The sequence below is a fragment of the Artemia sp. Qi Xiang Cuo genome, chromosome 9 (genome assembly GCF_049724085.1).
Source record: "Artemia sp. Qi Xiang Cuo chromosome 9, ASM4972408v1, whole genome shotgun sequence".
NCBI lineage: Eukaryota > Metazoa > Arthropoda > Branchiopoda > Anostraca > Artemiidae > Artemia > Artemia sp. Qi Xiang Cuo.
Genome location: NC_142802.1, coordinates 12,191,524 through 12,209,908, shown reverse-complemented (window position 1 = coordinate 12,209,908; position 18,385 = coordinate 12,191,524). Strand labels below are relative to the sequence as shown.

General features: G+C 36.9%; 1 protein-coding gene across 1 annotated transcript in view; it reads right to left on the bottom strand.

Moving 5' to 3' along the window:
- Positions 1–794: 794 nt before the first annotated feature.
- The window catches only part of LOC148948314 (integrin alpha-4-like), an 86,327-nt gene continuing 68,736 nt past the window's right edge, over positions 795–18,385 (bottom strand). Inside the window, exon 10 of the mRNA XM_089094884.1 lies at positions 795–811. Coding sequence (XP_088951010.1) covers positions 795–811 — 17 coding nt within the window. The remainder of the gene's footprint in view (positions 812–18,385) is intronic.

The window sequence follows — 18,385 nt, the reverse complement described above, 5'->3', positions numbered from 1 at the left end:
TAGAATTGGATTGAAAATTAATGTTAGGAAGACTAAGTCACTAAGGCTAAGAATAAGTGAAGATGAAAAGGTGACGTTGGGTAATGAAAAGATTGATCAGGTGGGCAGCTTCACTTACCATGGTAGAATTATTAGTAAAGATGGTGGGAGCAGGGAAGATGTTAAAAATAGAATAGCCAAGGCTCAGGGTGCTTTTTCACAGTTAAAAAAAAGTCTGGAAGAATAGGAAGATAAGTCCACAAACCAAGATTAGAATATTAGAAGCTACAGTGATGACAGTGGTCAAATATGGCTCTGAAGCATGGACGCTCCGAAAAGCGGATGAAGATTTGCTAGATGTTTTCCAGAGAAATTGCTTAAGGCTGTTCTGGGTACCCGGCTGATTGACCGTATTTCAAACAATAGGCTATACGAAAAATGTGGTTCAATACCGCTTTCTAGGGCTATAAAGAAAGAAAGGTTGAGGTGGCTAGGGAATGTTGTGCGGATGAAGAATGACAGATTGCCGAAGATAGTTCTTTTTGGCCAACCATCTAGGGCTAAACGGAAAGCAGGTCGTCCCCGTCTCGGGTGGGAGGACGTCATAAAGAAAGATTTAAAGGAAATGGGAGCTTCGTGGGCGGGTGTAAAAAGGGAGGCTTTGAATAGATGGGGGTGGAGGAGGAACGTGCGTAGCTGTGTTGGCCTCAGGCGACTTGGTGCTGCGGTGAGTTGTTAGTAGTAGTAGTAGTTGGCACTGTCATCTGTTAGCTCTTGCGTTGAGTTGACCCCAATGCGCTAAACTAAAATATAAATTAGTGGCAAGGAACCCCTAAAAATGAGAGAAAAAATTAAATTGAACATTTCGATTGGTTTGAACCTTGTATTATCGATTCCTCGGGCCCAGAATATATATATATATATATATATATATATATATATATATATATATATATATATATATATATATATATATATATATATATATATATATATATATATATATATATATATATATATATATATATATATATATATAATACAATAATAACAAGTACAATAAATATAAAAAATAAATCTATCTCGTCAAAAATATATATCTAAATAAATAAAAATAAACAGAGAAGACACAAACTGTGGTTCCTCATTCTTCCCTCCCAGTAAACACTTCTTTAATCTTTTCTTAAATTGCTGTATATGTTCAGCAGCCTTAGTACTTGCCGGAAGCTCATTCCAGTCACTTTGTCTCAAATGGCGAATCGTAAATCCTGCCCGAGTAACCTGCCTATGCTCAATCGCAAGGTTATCCACATTTCTAGTACTATACTCATGTAAGCAAGCAACTATTACTCTTGTAAAAATGAGAAATAATATCTGGACAAATATCATTCCAACATTGATATACAAAAATTGCAGTCTGATAATCCCTCATTTGTCCAACATTCATCACTCTTAACTTTCTGTAGCACGTCTTTGTATCATTAAAATCTTTCACGTATTCTTGAATTATTCTCACAACTTTATCTTGTAAAATTTGGATACGTCGATTATAATTAAAGTCGAAATTATTAGTCCATAAAACATAACCATAAAAAATACAAGGAGTAACTATTGCATGAAATAAAAAAAGTAACATTTTATTCGGAAGAAAATTTTGCAAACGACGAATAATTCCAACTCCTCTAGCCATTTTAATAGCAAATAAATCGCTGTGCAGTTTCCAAGATAAATTACAATCAAACAGTTCGTGGTAACGAACTGTAAGTAATGAGCGACCCGGCTCAATAGCAACCGAAATTCTAAAAAATGGAATTTTGGTAGCAATAGATACATCAAAGTTATTGTGGTTATAAAAACATCGAAATATTTTATGCTGATTTCCAATATATAAGTTTCATAGAGTTTAGTCTTACCCATCAAAAGTTAGGAACCTGAGAAAATTTGCCTTATTTTCGAAAAAAGGGAAAACACCCCCTTAAAGTCATGCAATCTTAAGAAAAATTGCAACATCAGATTCAGCGTATCAGAAAACCCTACTGTAGAGGTTTTAAGTTCCTATCTGCAAAAATGTGAAATTTTGTATTTTTTGCCAGAAGAAAGATCACGGATGCGTGTTTATTTGTTTTTTTTTTCACCAGGGTGATCGTATCGAGACAATGGTTCTAGAATATTGCAAGAGGACTCATTCGAACGAAAATCAAAAGCCCTAGTGCCTTTTTTAAGTGACCAAAAAAATTTAATAGTTGAAAGTGATTGGAGGGCAACTCACACCACTACCACGCCCGCCATTTCTCCAAACACACCCAATCAAAATTTTAAGATAACCATTTTGTTTAAAGTAGTTGAAAGGTCCGAAAATTATGTCTTTAAGGATGACAAATCCTCCGTAGCCCTCTGAGCAAGGGGGCATATAAGTTATGCCATGGGGGCATATAAGGTATATATAGAAAGTGTGATCGTGTACAATTCGAAGGGGGCTCCTTGGATTGGTGATCAGAAGTTCTAGTGCCCTTTTTAAAATTTAGAGTGATCAGAGGCAGGATACCCCCCTCCCCCGCGCACCTGGTACTTTTCTGAAATGCATCTGATAAAAATACTGAGATGGCCATTTGTTGTAGTAAAAACTTCGAAAAAAGCTAATTCGATTGGAAATTGAAATGGCTAGTGCCCTTTTTAATAGTCGAAAGTGTTTGGAGGGCAACTAACCCCCTTCCCGCGCCCAGAATTTCCCCAAACCCATCCAATCAAAATTTAGAGATAGCCATTTTGTGTAGCGATGAAAATTTTTATGTGACTATAAAAGAAATTGTGGCTATAAAGAAAGGACTGGGCTTAATTGTGGTCATAAATATTGACCGCGTCAAATTTAATATTATGCTCAAAAGTCATGAACTGACACCTTATAAGTTCTCCGATAGCGCCGCTTATAGCGCTAAAGATTGTGCCAACAAGGCTTGCGCCTTTCCTCGAGCTATCTGGAGATCAGATTCCTTGGGAAAGTACCATGGAGATATGCGAACTAATTACCTGTTATTAGACTAGATGCAGACATACAAAATGAAATAAACTCAGGTAAAAGGTAATTGATTTATTGAAACTTATATATTTAGGTGAACAGCAGTGGGTCACTTCAAATGAGAACAACGGTGACTGAGATACAACAATGAAAGAATTGCAAAGCTCGAACGTCAAAATAATTCTATCTAAATGGTCCTGAGTCTCACTTACGAATAATCTCAGAAAGCACATTAACCCCACTATTAAACGTAGTTTTTTGTCCTGCGCTCTAAGAGCTGGCTCACAATTGGCTCAAGTGGCCGAAGGATGCGAACCCTTCGTCCAATAAATTGTTTTAAATATTTCTGATGATTCAAACGTTCAAACGGCTCTTATAATTTAAACTTTCTTAGAAATATTGTGTGTAGTATCTTTTTTATTACCCACTATCTTAGCGAAATCCAAAGCTTGGATAGCGCCGTTCTTTGTCTGAGGCTAACTGTAATTTTTCTCTTTGCTAATTAAGGACTTTTCTTTCTTTTTGAAACTAGATTTAAACTTAATTAGAGGAAGTCGGAATTATCTTTAGAAAGAAGGAACTTTATTTTTGTATTTTATATATATCGCATTTTACTCACGGTATATATTACCCTTCCCATCAATTAATGACGTCCCGTCATTAGGATTTGCTTGCCTTTGGGTTTTTGAAGTGTTCGCAATTTATTAACTATTTATTCTACATAATTTTGATTGACATTGTATTATTTCATGTTTATATTTTGGCTTACTCAGGAGTGCTAAAAATTTTCTCTATTACTTTTCTTAATTTGTTCTACATCTCTATCTAAAATTCGTCTACCGGACTAAGATTATTCATGGTTCTAGCCTAGCTACTATACTAAAGATTTTTTTTCTACATCTAACACTGATTACTTCTACATTTTCAACAAGGCTGGGGCTATTCTACCTCCATCTAAGATTTTTTTTGAATTCACTTTTTACAAGGCTTTTTTTGATTTTGCCGTCTATATGGCACTATGCTTTCTATCTACCCTACATTAAATGAATAGCTCTACAACGCCACATATAGCTCTATCAGAACATCTAACGCTACATACAAGAACGATTTAAAACACACAACATTGGGTTTACCATGTTCACTGGTAACATTAAAACACTTTCACTTGGGATGTTTGCTACGCAACGTTAATGATAGGATATTGGGATTTATGAGTTATCAAAGTTATTAAGAAGTAACATATTTAAATTCACATCTATTTCATGACCATTCGAGTCTTTAGTGTACTCAATCCTTCTGTTGTAAATTATTGTCCTTCACTCTTTTCGTCTTGGCAAAAATTTTTAAAGCACTTACAATATAGTTTCTTCATGGAAGAGTTCGAGCATTATTGTGTTCACACGATGAGCTTTCTCTAATTGTCAATTGGGAAATGATGCTTCCAACTACAGCGTTCATTATGCTATCAGAGTTCATTCTCACCTGCTTTTTGATAGTTCATAGGGTGCCTTATCATCAAGGGGTCGAACACTGGGAGTGCGTTTATTTTTTTCTCAGCATATCATTTTTGGGATATTTTGAGGCACATAGAGAATGTATTCTCGCATAAAATTGTTAATTTGTGTCTCTTATAAAATTGTTAGCTCGTGGCTTGCGTCTATTAACATTTGCGGTGAGTCCTAGGTTAATCACGGGGGAATTGAAGTTTGGATTTGGGACAGGTCGACATCAAACTATAGTGACTCCTTTAACATATTGTATTTAACATGTGGGAGGGGTATATTGTCACTGAGGGGTTGGTCACTGGGGTTAATTTTGGTTTCTAGGTCCATTTTTCAGAAATTATCTCGTAACATTTATGGGATAACAGAGATATGAACTTTCCACACAGAGGGGTTACGACGGATTCCGAGGGATGGTCGAAAGGGATTCGATGCGTAAGTCTGTGACACATAAATAGTTTTTGGGGTCATCAAATATCATAACTATACGGTCATATGGTATATGGGTCCATAATGATTATCAAAGGCGATATTTATGTACTTATATCTTGTACTGGTCGATGGGTTTCTCAGAATTTATGTGATTATGTAGTTTGATAATGCACTGGATACTGAGATTCAAATACAATGTTACCTGATACGTAATATAGTTCATGGTAGAGGAAACAACGATCAAAACGTAACTGTAATTTTCGTAGACGTATCTGGGATGAAAATTGCCTGGAGTGTATGGTGAGTACTGTTCGTTGGTTGAGGTATTATGAAAGTAGACGCTACTAGGTTGTATCTGCACTGGAAAATTCATTTTAATGCTCGATATCCACTGTGCCAGTCTACTTCCCGTAATAAAAATAACGAGACAGAATCACACGTTCTTTAAAGTAAATACTCATAGTACAAATAAGTCACGCATCGATTGGGTACATGATTTTTACGCTACAAGACAGAGTTAAATAAATACACTAATATTAGTACACAAAATGAAATTTTTATCATGTTGGTTGTAATATATATTTAAAGTTCCCATTGGGAAGTTCAATACATAGAAGTTTCTTCTAAGTTGTTATAGCCTAACGACGATATAAAAGATTAATTCTTTAACTTTAAGCGTGGTCTCTCATTGTGCTTTCTAATATAAACTACTACATACACTTTATTTTAACTTCTTTCAACACTTAGCTAATTTTACATTAGATTTAAAATAATCATTTAAACAGAGTTTATGCTACATGATTAATTTTGAGGTCTCATTTTACAACATATTTTATGCCTGCATTGTTCATGCACGTCCGTGCTGTTTAAGAAACGCATGTTGGAGCGTCGTAACCGCACAGTTTTACGTAAACGATACTACAATGAGGGAACAAGACATAGCAAGGACGAGTGGAGATCTCTATACCACTCGTTTTCTAATGTCTTCCCTATTTCTTGGCTTAGACGTTCTCATGGGGTTCCGGGTTTAACCTCTGCATTTCAGCTGTTTCCCCGTGTTCTTCTCTTGGTTTTCATCCTTTTTAGTCTCAGGATTTTTCCATAATTAAAAGTCAATAGGGTTCTCATGGTCAGGGATATCACGAATAGGAAACATACGGCCAGTAGCATGTTCCACCAGAAATTGGTTGAGAACAATCCGTATCTATTATCCACATACGTTAATCTCTGGTTTTCATTTGTAAATAGGGGAATCTGAGAATCTAATGCTTCTCTTATTTTTGTAAGCTTTAGTGTCCCTTTATTCTTTTCTATTTTGGGCCATATCGAGGTTTTCATTCCTCGTTTTCTATATTGGGAATAGTTAACAACAGGTTAATTGCCTTGAAGTTGGTTATTTTGGGACTTATTATCTTTGTGCTCGTGGTAATTAACGGCATTCAAACAGTTGACTCTTTGGTTATGAGTCGACACCCTTGTTTTATGGTTATCGCACCCACATTTTGTAGCAGTAATTCTGTTTTGTAACTCGGGTTTATTCTTTCTGTATTATTATAACAAGACAAAGTTCCAACAGTTTCTCTTGGAACAGAAAATAACCAAAGATCAGATCTAAGGTGTATGAATATTTCTCGTTTAGTACTTCCTATCACGGCTTCTTTCAGTTGGACTGGATACATCGTACTGGAATGGTACGGGTAGACTTTTTATATTAAAGGAAATTATTTGAATTAATTATATGCAACTTTTTAATTAGAAATTGTTTTCGGGAACTGATACATGTTGAACAGACGATATCAGACGGTTTTGATTCATGCGAAGCCATGATATATATTGAACAAAATTTTTCTACAGCATTGATATAATTGTATAATTTTTACTTATAAATTAAAATTTTTTAAATGATTATTCCTTTATGACGCCTATCCATTAAAATCTTTTAATCCTATACTGATTAAGTGTAATTCCATCTATCGGGTTTTTTAACCGTTCTACCCGATTGTGTCATTAGTTTCTCCTCGACTTCTTGCGGTTTTTTCTTTTTTGGTTTTTCTAGCGAAATAAGATCAAACTTTTTGTATTGTTTTTTCAAAAATTCTTGCCCTTTTAATTTCGTTTGTTTCGCGTGTGCGGCTGCTGAAGTCGGTCTTGATTTCCCTATTTCTTTAACTATCATATGGTCTGATTCGCCGTCAGACTCTTCGGAAATAGTTTCCGATGATTCTGTATCATAAGTTTTAGAGATTGCACCTTGCATTTTTGATGTATCACCTCCCCTTCCTTCATAAATTTCTACTCCTCTGGAAGTAGAAGTTTTATTCTCTAAATCCTCGCCTTGAGTTTTCAACTCGGGAGATTTGAAAGATTCTTGAGAGCTTTGGGTGGAATCAATAGTTTGTGTGGGGTTCCTCCACTGTTTGAATGCCATGTCTTCAGGGGGATGGGGCATTTTTTGCACTAGGGTTTCCCTCCATGAAGTCCACTGTTTATGCTTGACCTTGGACACAGTTATATCATGATATTGTCCTTGCTGGTCATCCTTGGGAGTTTTTTTCTCGGGCAACGTACTTTGACTCGTTTTTATGGGGAAATTTATTAAATCCATAGCTTCTCGCAGATTTGTTTTAGTTGAATCCTTGGGAGGAGTTTTCTTTACAGTAATACCGTGGGTTTCTACAGCTCTGTTTAGTTCTTCCTGTAAAGACGGGGACCTTTCTATCGGTGTTGCAGAGGAAACCATATCGCCTGGAAATCTTTGGGGAGGACTTGGGATCGAAATTCTATCGGGGGAAAATTTAGTTTTTGGTGATATTGTATAATCTAATTCTCCTGCGCTCGCCGATGAATAACTTTTTGGATCTTTTGTTGTTTTTATTTCAGGAAAAAATCCTGGTATTAGGGATTTTTTCTTAGGAATAACTAGATTTTTCATTGCTAAAAATTCTTCAAAATTTTTCTCATTGCTCTCATCCTCGAAATAGTCTTGCTTGAAATTAAAGGGTTTTAGCTCTGCCAATCTTGATCTAGGGGGATTATTTTCTGCATCTGACGAATCAGTAGAGGAGGGACGCGGTACCCATCTTTCTGGAAATTTGGCTCTTTTTATTCGGCTAACATGTGCCCTGTAAGTTCTTCCCCTATCGTGGTTCTTCATTTTAAAAGTATACTCGTTATCATAATTTTTGACTATTCTGTACGGTGCAGAATATTATCTGGAAAGTTTTTTCCTTCCGTTTTTGTCTCGTTTTAGGTAGACGCAGTCTCCTACTTTGAAATCTATACTCCCCTTGACTTTGGGTTGGTTTCTTAGCTCTTGCTTTACTTTACATTTTTCCAACTCTTGCCTAAGTATTTTATAAGTTTTCCTCATCCTATTTATGAATTCTTGTTTGTAAACCTCCGAGCTATTATAATACTGCCGAGATTCAATAATCTCATTATACGGGATTCTAAAATCACGACCAAAAAGTAAATAAAATGGATTATCTTTAGTTGTTTCTGAATAAGCAGTATTGATCACGTTAGTTAAATAAGGTAAGAATTGATCCCAGTCACTCCTAATGTCTTTTGTATAAATGCTTAATACGTTCGAAAATATTTTATGCCTATTTTCTATTTTACCATTAGCTTGTGGGTGGTACGGAGTTGTCACCATTTTCTCTATATTAAGAAAACTCATTAAGTCTTTTGTTATTTTTGAAACAAATTTGCGTCCATTTTCGCTCAAAGCCTTATTTGGAATGGCAAATTTTAAAAGTAATTTCGTTAACGCCTTACTTGTGGTGTAAGCCCCTTGATTTTTCTGTGCTTTTGAAAAATTAAATCCTGAAAAGTTATCTATAACCGAAAGAATACAAGTATGGCCTCTGCTGGAAACAAGGCTCCGCTGGTTTCGTTTAAGTCAAATGAGATAAAATTGAAGGGGTACTTTGCTACCGGGACCCTTCCCATTGGAGGATTAGTATTAGCCTGGGGGATTTTTCTTAATTTAAATGCTTCGCACTTCCTTACAAATTCTTTAAGTTTTGTTATTGACGACGGCACGTAAAAATATTGTTTTAATTTATGGAAAGTTTTCGTTACTCCTAAGTGTCCACCTGTATCTGAATGAAAATATTCAAATGCAGGCACTATTAAGTTTTGTGGTAATACAGGTATTATTGAGATTTCGTTTCTATTTGTCTCAGCAGTCACGACTCTACATAGTATTTCTTCATCAAGATCATAATAAAAATTATCTATCTCTTTTGTAAGAGTTTTGAATTCATCCGGTAACGCATCGTCATTCACAAAATAATTAATAAGCGCTGAACACATTTCGTCCTTTTTTTGCTTTCTTTTTATATTTTCTAAGGACAGGGGACAATAGTTAACCTTATTTTCTTTTACCGTGTCTTTGACTTTGCTTTTCTTACGTCTATGTTTTCTCTTAGCATTGATAGCGTTAACTTCATTTTCTTCAGCTTCCAACGGAATATTTTCTGGGTATCTACTCAAAAAGTCGCAAGCTGCATTTCGTTTACCTTTTAAATATTCAAATTCGTAATCTAGATCTTGGATTTGCATAATCCATCTAGTTAGAATGCCCGTGGGGTTTTTAAATGTGCGCAGGTACTGCAAGCTTTTATGGTCTGATCGTAGTATAAATTTTCTACCAATCAAATAGTGTCTAAATTTGTCCAAGTGGTGGATTATAGATAATAATTCTAAGTTCGTGGCGGAATAACTACTTTCGCCTTTTGATAAGGTTCTACTCGAATAGCATATGACTTTTTCTATTTGTTTTTGTTTAGGCGTTCCTTCTAGAGGATTAGGGTTTTCTACAGGGATTATTTGCGAAAGAATAGCGCCAATACCCTTTGAACTAGCATCAGTTGTGACCACAAATTGTCCGTTTTCGAAATTAGGTAGTAATAATATTGGTTCAGAAATGAGTGCCTTTTTGAGATGGTATAGGGAAGTCTGAGCTTCCTGGGACCACGTAACATTTTGGGAGTTCCCTTTAGTTAAATCCGTGAGGGGTTTCGCAATTTGGGCATAATTGCGCATGAATTTTCTAAAGTAGCAAGCGAGACCTAAAATTCCGCTTAATTCTTTCATGGTTCTAGGGGGTTTGAGGTTTTCAACACATTTTATTTTATCAGGGTCTGGGGATATCTCTCTTTGTTTTACTGCTACCCCTAAAATTTATTTTTAGGTTGAAATAAATTTACTTTTTCAGGCCGGCATTTTGAATTACCCTGTCTGAATTTCTCGAACACCTTAGCTAATGTCGCTAAGTTTTGTTCAGTGTTTTCCCCCACGCATATGACATCATCAACAAAATGAATGATATTCTTTAATCCTCTTAACAGGTGTAATTGGGGTCTACATAGCGCCGTTGAACTTGTTTTAAGTCCAAAAGGTACCCTTAAGTATTCATATGAACCACATTCAGATGCTGAAAACTCAATTTTATGGACATCTTTTTCGGCTATTTTCACTTGGTGGTAGCCTTGGGTAAGGTCCAAAGAAGTAAAAATTTGTTTTTGCTTGAAATTGAGTCAAGAATTTCATCTATTTTTGGTAGAGGAAATTTATCGCTAACTACTTGTTTGTTGAGGGCTCTATAATCTACTACAAGTCTAAGATCTCCATTCTTTTTTGATACTAAGATCACTGGTGCACTATACGGACTTATACTTGGGCGTATAATTTAATTTTTTTCTAATTCATGGATTTTATTTTTTTACCATTCTTTGTGCTTATATTGCACACGATACAACTGTTTTACAACAGGATTACCAGTTGATAAAATTGTATGCTAAGCATCCGGAGTTGACTAGATGTCCTCTCCGGATGTAGAAAACGCGTCCTAAAAAGAAATTGGCAAGCCGCATAATTTGTTTTGAGTGATTTGTCCTCAACGTGGCCCACACCATACTCGTTTAAGAATGGCGAGTTGGCCAGGGGATATTCGTTAAGAGAGTTGTTATTACCGTTAACTGGGTTTGTGTAAAGATTTTAACATGCATTTAAATCATTCTCTGATAAAACTTGGATTTGAACTAAACACGCCCCCTTTTTTATTGTAATTGTATCATTTTCGTGGTTATTAGTTGCCCAAATAAAACCTTCTCCTTTGTCGCAAGATATAATCCGGTCTTCGAGTAGCATATTTTCAGTAATTTCATTTGATGGGGTCGCAAACCATATTTTGGATTTGCTAACAATTTGTTCAATCATCTGTGATATTTGAATTTACTGCATCGTTTTGGGAGGGAGTCTTGTTTTCATTATCGTGAATCCTTAATATTTCTCTTTATTTTCATTGTTTATTAGATTCATACTGGCGCTATGCTGCGCCATTGCGGCATCTTGCGGCGTCACGTTGGGTTTTACTATGTTTTTCCATAATTCCGCTATTATCTTAATTTCGTTTGACCTTTACTGTCGCATATCTCCTATTTTTATTTTCGCAGATTCAATACCCTTATTTTTAAAATTTACTTCATCTCTGCAATGTCTCTCAGCATAAGTGAGCAAATTTCCAACTATGCCATGTCCTTTTTGCGAGACATGAGGTTCATAATATTGCGACATTATACCACCAGAAATTTTGTTTACTGTTAAGTTGTTTTCGTAACCTCTGTTAAGATTTCTTAAGGCAGAAATTTCTTCCCCTACCTTAGCCGGGTAGACAAGCTTTTCATGAGCCACAGCTAATAGTATTTTATTAGACCTTAAGAAATTTGCGCCTATAATTGCTTCGTAAGGAAAGTTATCGCATATTATAAAATTTGTCGGAAAGATCCTATTGTCCCTTTTTACGTTTAGGCAAATTGAACCTCTTGCATCCAATTTTTGCCCTGTCACACTAGTTAAATTGGGATTATTAGGGTTCCTCTGTCGCCTAATATGCAGAGGCAACATATTAAATACGCATGAGCTTATGATATTAACTGTAGCTCCGCTGTCAACTAAGCCTTAAAGTAAACGTTTTCTACACAAAAATCATTAAATATAGGTAACTTGTTAATACTATCACTACAAGACGGAACTAGTATCAGTTTGGACCTATTAAATATTCTGGGCAACCTCCAGGTCTAATTTATATTTCTGAGGGGCCTGAAACGTTTCCCTGGTGATTTTTTTGAGACATATGACATATGAGGTTCCGTATGCATATTTAATTGATTTACGTCCTTCTGCCTTCGCCATATATTATTATGGTAACTTGGATGTCTTGCGTCAATGCCGCTTGCTGGCGCTGACTGCCAATGCCATTGGCTTGCAAAATTTTCATTTCCCGTTGGCAATTTTTCGTGATTTCTATATAGCATTCTCGCATTATATTGGCTTAGGCGAGTATTTGGGTTTTCAAATCGGTAATAAATTTGTTTATTGGGGGGAGGGTTATACAAAATTTGTTGGTACGCGTTGTAAGGTACTGATTGGCGCAATCTTTCCTGGCTATTGCTTAGTGCACCACCGGCGCTAAAATTTGTTCTTCCGAACAAATGGTTGCCGTAATTTTGCGTACTACCGACAGCAATTCTTGGTATGCGATTGGGGACATAACGGCACTCTCTCGCGATATGCCCAACACGATTACAAATATAGCACCTTATTATTGTAGGGTTATTTTCGTAACTGGATTGTTTGACAGGCTGAAAACGTACTATTTTCTGCCTATCAGGTTCTTGCGTTTTGTTTCTTTGTGGTACTGGGGAGTTATCCCTTGAAAAGAAATTGGGAGACGCCTGATCTCCCTTGAAGATTAGGTTCGCGTTTGAATCGCCTAGGCTATTTATTTTTGCTTTACTGTGATTTGCGACCATCGTGTCGACTTCGATCAGTCGATCTACCTCCTGAACTGCAAGATCCAACTTCTGAATATTTTTGGATATTACCATTCTATATAGTTTTGGGGATATCCCTTGCAAAAAAGTATTTAGTGTGACTTTTTCATACAGTTGTCCTGAACCTATTCCGTATTTTGCCTCTACTGAAATGCGTATATTATCAAAATATTCTCTTATATTTTGTGAATAGTCAAAGGACATCATTCCGTGTTTTAATTTATTTATGGAACTGGTTTCCATAAATTTGTCTTTAAATGCTTTTAACAATGTCTCCACCGTATTCATTAGCAAGTTGGCCTCGTCACCTATAGTATGTTCAATCTGCTTCAGAAAGGTTAAGGCCTGGCTTTTGAATACTAATAGAAGCATTTCGACTAAAGTTCTTAGCTCTGTTTTTGTTAGGTCTAGAAACTGGGTCAATTGGATATTAAATTCGTCAATATCTGACTGACCACTGTACTGAGGGATAGACTTTGCTATTTCTATATTTTTCGCGGCCAACTTTTGCGCCATTAATTTTTCTTCTAAATCCTCTGGCATTTTTTTTTGCTTTTGAATAACTCGAAATAAATTTATTTTTTCACTTAACCTATTTCGGGGGAGGCTATTATCTCTTATGAGACATTTTAAAGGGTTTCCTGTAGTAGCTTAGCGGTTATAGGCTTAATCACTTTACTTATGTGTCTGTATCTCTCCAATAATTAAATTCAAATTACAAAGTTTATAGCGTAATTAGTTCGCAAGTTTTCCTCCAATTTCCAACTGCGCCATTTGTAGCGATGAAAATTTTTATGTGACTATAAAGAAATTGTGGCTATAAACAAAGGACTGGGCTTAATTTTGGTCATAAATATTGACCGCGTCAAGTGTAATATTATGCTCAAAAGCCGTGAACTTACACCTTATAAGTTCTCCGATAGCGCCGCTTATAGCGCTAAGGATTGTGCCAACAAGGCTTGCGCCTTTCCTCGAGCTATCTGGAGATCAGATTCCCTGGGAACGTACCTTGGAGATATGCGAACTAATTACCTGTTATTAGGCTAGATGCAGACATATAAAATGAAATAAACACAGCTAAAAGGCAATAGATTTATTGAGACTTATATATTTAGGTGAACAGCAGTGGGTCACTTCAAATGACAACAACGGTGACTGAGATACAACAATGAAAGAATTGCAAAGCTTGAATGCCGAAATAATTCTATCTAAATGATCCAGAGTCTGATTTACGAATAAATTCAAAAAGCACTTTTACCCCACTATCAAACGTAATTCTTTGTCTTGTGCTCTAAAAACTGGCTCACAATTGGCTCAAGCGGCGCAAGGATGCGAACCCTTCGTCCAATAAATTATTTTTAATATTTCTGATGATTCAAACGTTCACACGGCTCTTATAATTTAAACTTCCTTAGAAATATTGTTTGTAGCATCTTTTTTATTACCCACTATCTTAGCGAAATCCAAAGCTTGGATAGCGCCGTTCTTTGTCTGAGGTTAACTGCAATTTTTCTCTTTGCTGATTAAGGACTTTTCTTTCTTTTTGAAACTAGATTTAAACTTAATTAGAGGAAGTCGGAATTATCTTTAGAAAGAAGGAACTTTATTTTTGCATTTTAAATATATCGCATTTTACTCACGGTACATTTGTTCAAGTTAATTGAAAGGTTCGTAAACTATGTCTTTGAGGATGACGACCCCCCTCCCCACAGCCCTCAGGGTAAGGGTTGTAAGTTATGGCTCCCCCACATCCTCGTATTTTCACGATCACGATCGTATTTTGAAAGGTTGCAAGCTATGTTCTGGGGGCATGTAAGGTTTCATAGGCAGCGCAATAGCGCTGCCTAAGTAAGAGCGATATGGGCAAAATGCACTAATTTTTTTTGGGTTTTAGACCAGGGCACTTCGTATCGAAGAATTGTCGTAGAAACTTCGAAAATGGCTCATTCGATTGGACATTATAAGGGCCTGTGCCCTTTTTAATAGTCAAAAGTCATTGGAGGGCATCTAACCCCTCCTCCCACGCCCACTATTACCCATAACACGTTCAATCAAAATTTTGATATAGTCATTTTGTTCAACATAATTGAAAGGTCTGCAAATTATGTCTTTCAGGATGACAACCCCCCACAGCCCTCAGGAAATTGTTGTAAGTCATACCCCGGGGGCATATAAGGTACATATAGAAAGGTTGATCGTATAAACTTCGGAGGGGTCTCATGTTATTGGTAATCAGACATTCTAGTGCCCTTTTTAAGATTCAGAGTTAACGAAGGGTGGATATCCCCCCACACCTCGTATTTTTCCATAATTTATCCGATAGAAATTTTGAGATGGCCATATGTTGTCGTAGGAACTGCGAAGAGAGCTCGTTCGATTGAAAATTGGAAGGGCTTCTGCCCTTTTTAAAAGTCGAAAGTGATTGGAAGGTAACTAACCCCTCCTCCCACGCCCACCATTTTCCCAAACACATCCAATCAAAATTTTGAGATAGCCATTTTGTTCAATGCAGTTGAAAGGTCCAAAAATTATGTTTTTGATGATGAAACCCTCCACCCCACACATTCCTCAGGGCAAGGGCTATAAGCTATGCCCTGGGGGAGTATAAGGTATCATAGGAAGCACAATAGCGCTACCTAAGTAAAGAACGATGTGGGCACAATGCATTATTTTGTTTATTATTTTTCTTTGGTTTTAGACCAGGGCACTTCGTATCGAAGGAGTTGTCGTAGAAACTTCAAAAAGGATTCTTTCAATTAGAAATTCAATGGCTAGTGCCCTTTTCAATAGTCGAAAGGAATTAGAGGGGAACTAATCTGCCTCCCACGCCCCCCATTTCCCCAAACACATTCAATCAAAATTTTGAGAAAGCCATTTTATTCAACGTAGTTGAAAAATCTGGAGATTATGTATTTGAGGATGAAATTCCCCCTAAAGCCCTCAGAAAAAGGTTGTTGGTTACGTCCTGGGGGCATATAAGGTTTATATATAGAAAGGGTCTTCGTATAAACTTCGGAAAGGCTTATTAGTAGAGATGCCATAATATCTCCCACGATTACACCACCCCTTCGAATCCCAATCCGGACACTTTTTTTTAAAACTCCCACGATTACACCACCCCTTCGAATCCCAATCCGGACACTTTTTCTTAAAACTCCCAGCGGGAGTCCATATATGGGCATAGAATACTGTACCCACACCATATATGGGCATAGAACCACGTGGTTTATGGACTTTGTCAGTGAGAATTTGAAAAACAGGAATTTTGTCACATTTATGGATGGTTTTATGGATTTTGTCAGTGAGAATTTGAAAAAACAGGAACTTTCTCACATTTTTGTATGTTTTTATGGTTTTTGTCAGTGAGAATTTGAAAAACATGGGCTTTCTCAAATTTTTTTATTTTTTTATTGTTTTTGTCATTGAGAATTTGAAAAACCTGAACGTTGTAACAATTTGTAATGTTTTTATGGTTTTTGTAAGTTAGAATTTGAAAAAAAAGGAACTTTGTCACATTTTTTTATGTTTTTATTGTTTTTGTCAGTGAGAATTTGAAAAAACAGGAACTTTGTCACTGAGAAAACCATAAACCACGTGGTGCTGTCACGATTCAGAACACCTGTGCTGTCAACCTCAATTCACCTATCGTGAATCAATAATTCCCCTTAGAAACAACAAATTAATTTCCCATTTCCTGACAGATCAATCAATCAATGACATCATCTGTCAGACTTTAAAAATTTTCGCCTAGAAACATTTCTCCAGGAATAGATCCAAGTCATTAATGTCTTCGCCTCGGGAACAGTTGTACTGGTCGAACTCCAAAAGATATTAATAACCAAAGGCCATGGAAACAATTAGGCAAGAAACATCTTAGCGATGAATTGTTTTAGCGCGCGAAATGCTTTCATATTAATTTGAAATGCGTTAGCGCAGAGATGCCAATAACAAAGGAACACGCTGAATTTACGTTTAGGGATTATTTGGGCGAAACCGTTTTAGACAGGTTATGGAACTATTTCGGCGAAACAGATAGAGACATTTTAAAAGAAGATTTTTGAAGAGATTTTAGAGGAGAATTTAATGGTGAAACTCTGTGGTCGTTATAATACACAAGCTTCATTTGAACAGTGTTGTGAGGTCCTCTAACCCAACCCCAAAGGGTTCCGATCCTCCTACCCCAACCCCGAAGGAAGCCCCCGGTCCTCAAAGCCCCCTAAGCTCCCAAAGGGCCCCCGACGCCCCCAAAGGCCCACCCAGACCCCCAAAGGCCATCCCCAGGCCCCAAATGTCCCCCAGGCCCCCAACTGTCCCCCCGTACCCCCAAAGGCCCTCCCTGTGCCCCAAAGGTCCTCCTCCGCTCCCCCAAGGCCCATCGAGCTCCCAAAGCACCAACGGGGGCCCAAAGGCCCTCCCCCGGTCCCCAAAGGCCCATCGAGCTCCCAAAGGACCAACGGGGTCCCAAAGGCCCTCCACCGGTCCCCAAAAGTCCCCCAGTCACCCACAGGCCCTCCCTGTGCCCCCCAAAGGCCCCCCAAGCTCCCAAAGGATCACCGGCGCCCCCAAAGGCCCACCCAGACCCCCAAAGGCCATCCCCGGGCCCCCACAAAGGGAATATTTACTGACCTTCAGTTGTTGTGATTTTAAAAGTTCTGCTTTTGTTTTATAAAATAATAGCCTAAAATGCCTCAAACTGTTTCACCCATAGAGACACATACACAGAGACACACACACAGAGACACACACAGAGACACACACACAGACACAAACACACAGAGAGACACACACACAGAGACACACGCACACAGAGACACACTCAGAGACACACACACAGAGACACACACACAGAGACACACGCACAGAGACACACACAGGCTGTGGTTTACCTTGTCAGAGTTACATTTTCTTGATATTTTCAATGTTCCTTTTGAATTTCTTTCTTTGAAATGCAAGAGTTGGAATATTTCAGAAGTGTTTGGTTGGGATTTACCTTGTCAAAGATTCATATTCTCGATTTTTCAAAGTATAATTGGAATTTCTATGGTTGAAATGCAATAGTTGTAAAAATTCAGTTGTGTTTGGATGGGGATTAACTTGTCAATGATACATAGTATATATTATAAAAGTATAATTTTTTATTTCATTCGTTTAAATTCAAGAGTTGGAATATTTCAGTAGTGTTCGGTTGTGGTTTACCTTGTCAAAATTAAATTTTATTGATTTTTCAAAGTTCATTTTGAATTTATTTCGTTGAAATGCAAGAGTTTGAATATTTCAGTAGTGTTTGGTCGTGGATTACCTTGTCACAGTGACAGTTATTATTAAAAAAAAAGGATATGGATTATTCCCTTTGTTGACCATAAATATAGGGAACATTTTTGGAGCTGGTGGTTGGGGATGAACGTTTCTATTTTAAATGGTCTTGATTTTTCAAAGTTCAATTTTAATTTCTTTTGAATTAGATAATTATCTGGTCTAGTACTGAGGTGTTTTGACTTGTTCTAAATTTGATATGTGAAAGATCATTGATTTTTGATAGTTCATTTTGAATTTCTTAACTTAAAATGAAAGAGTTGGAAGATTTCAGTAGTGTTTGGATGTGGATTCCCTTGTCA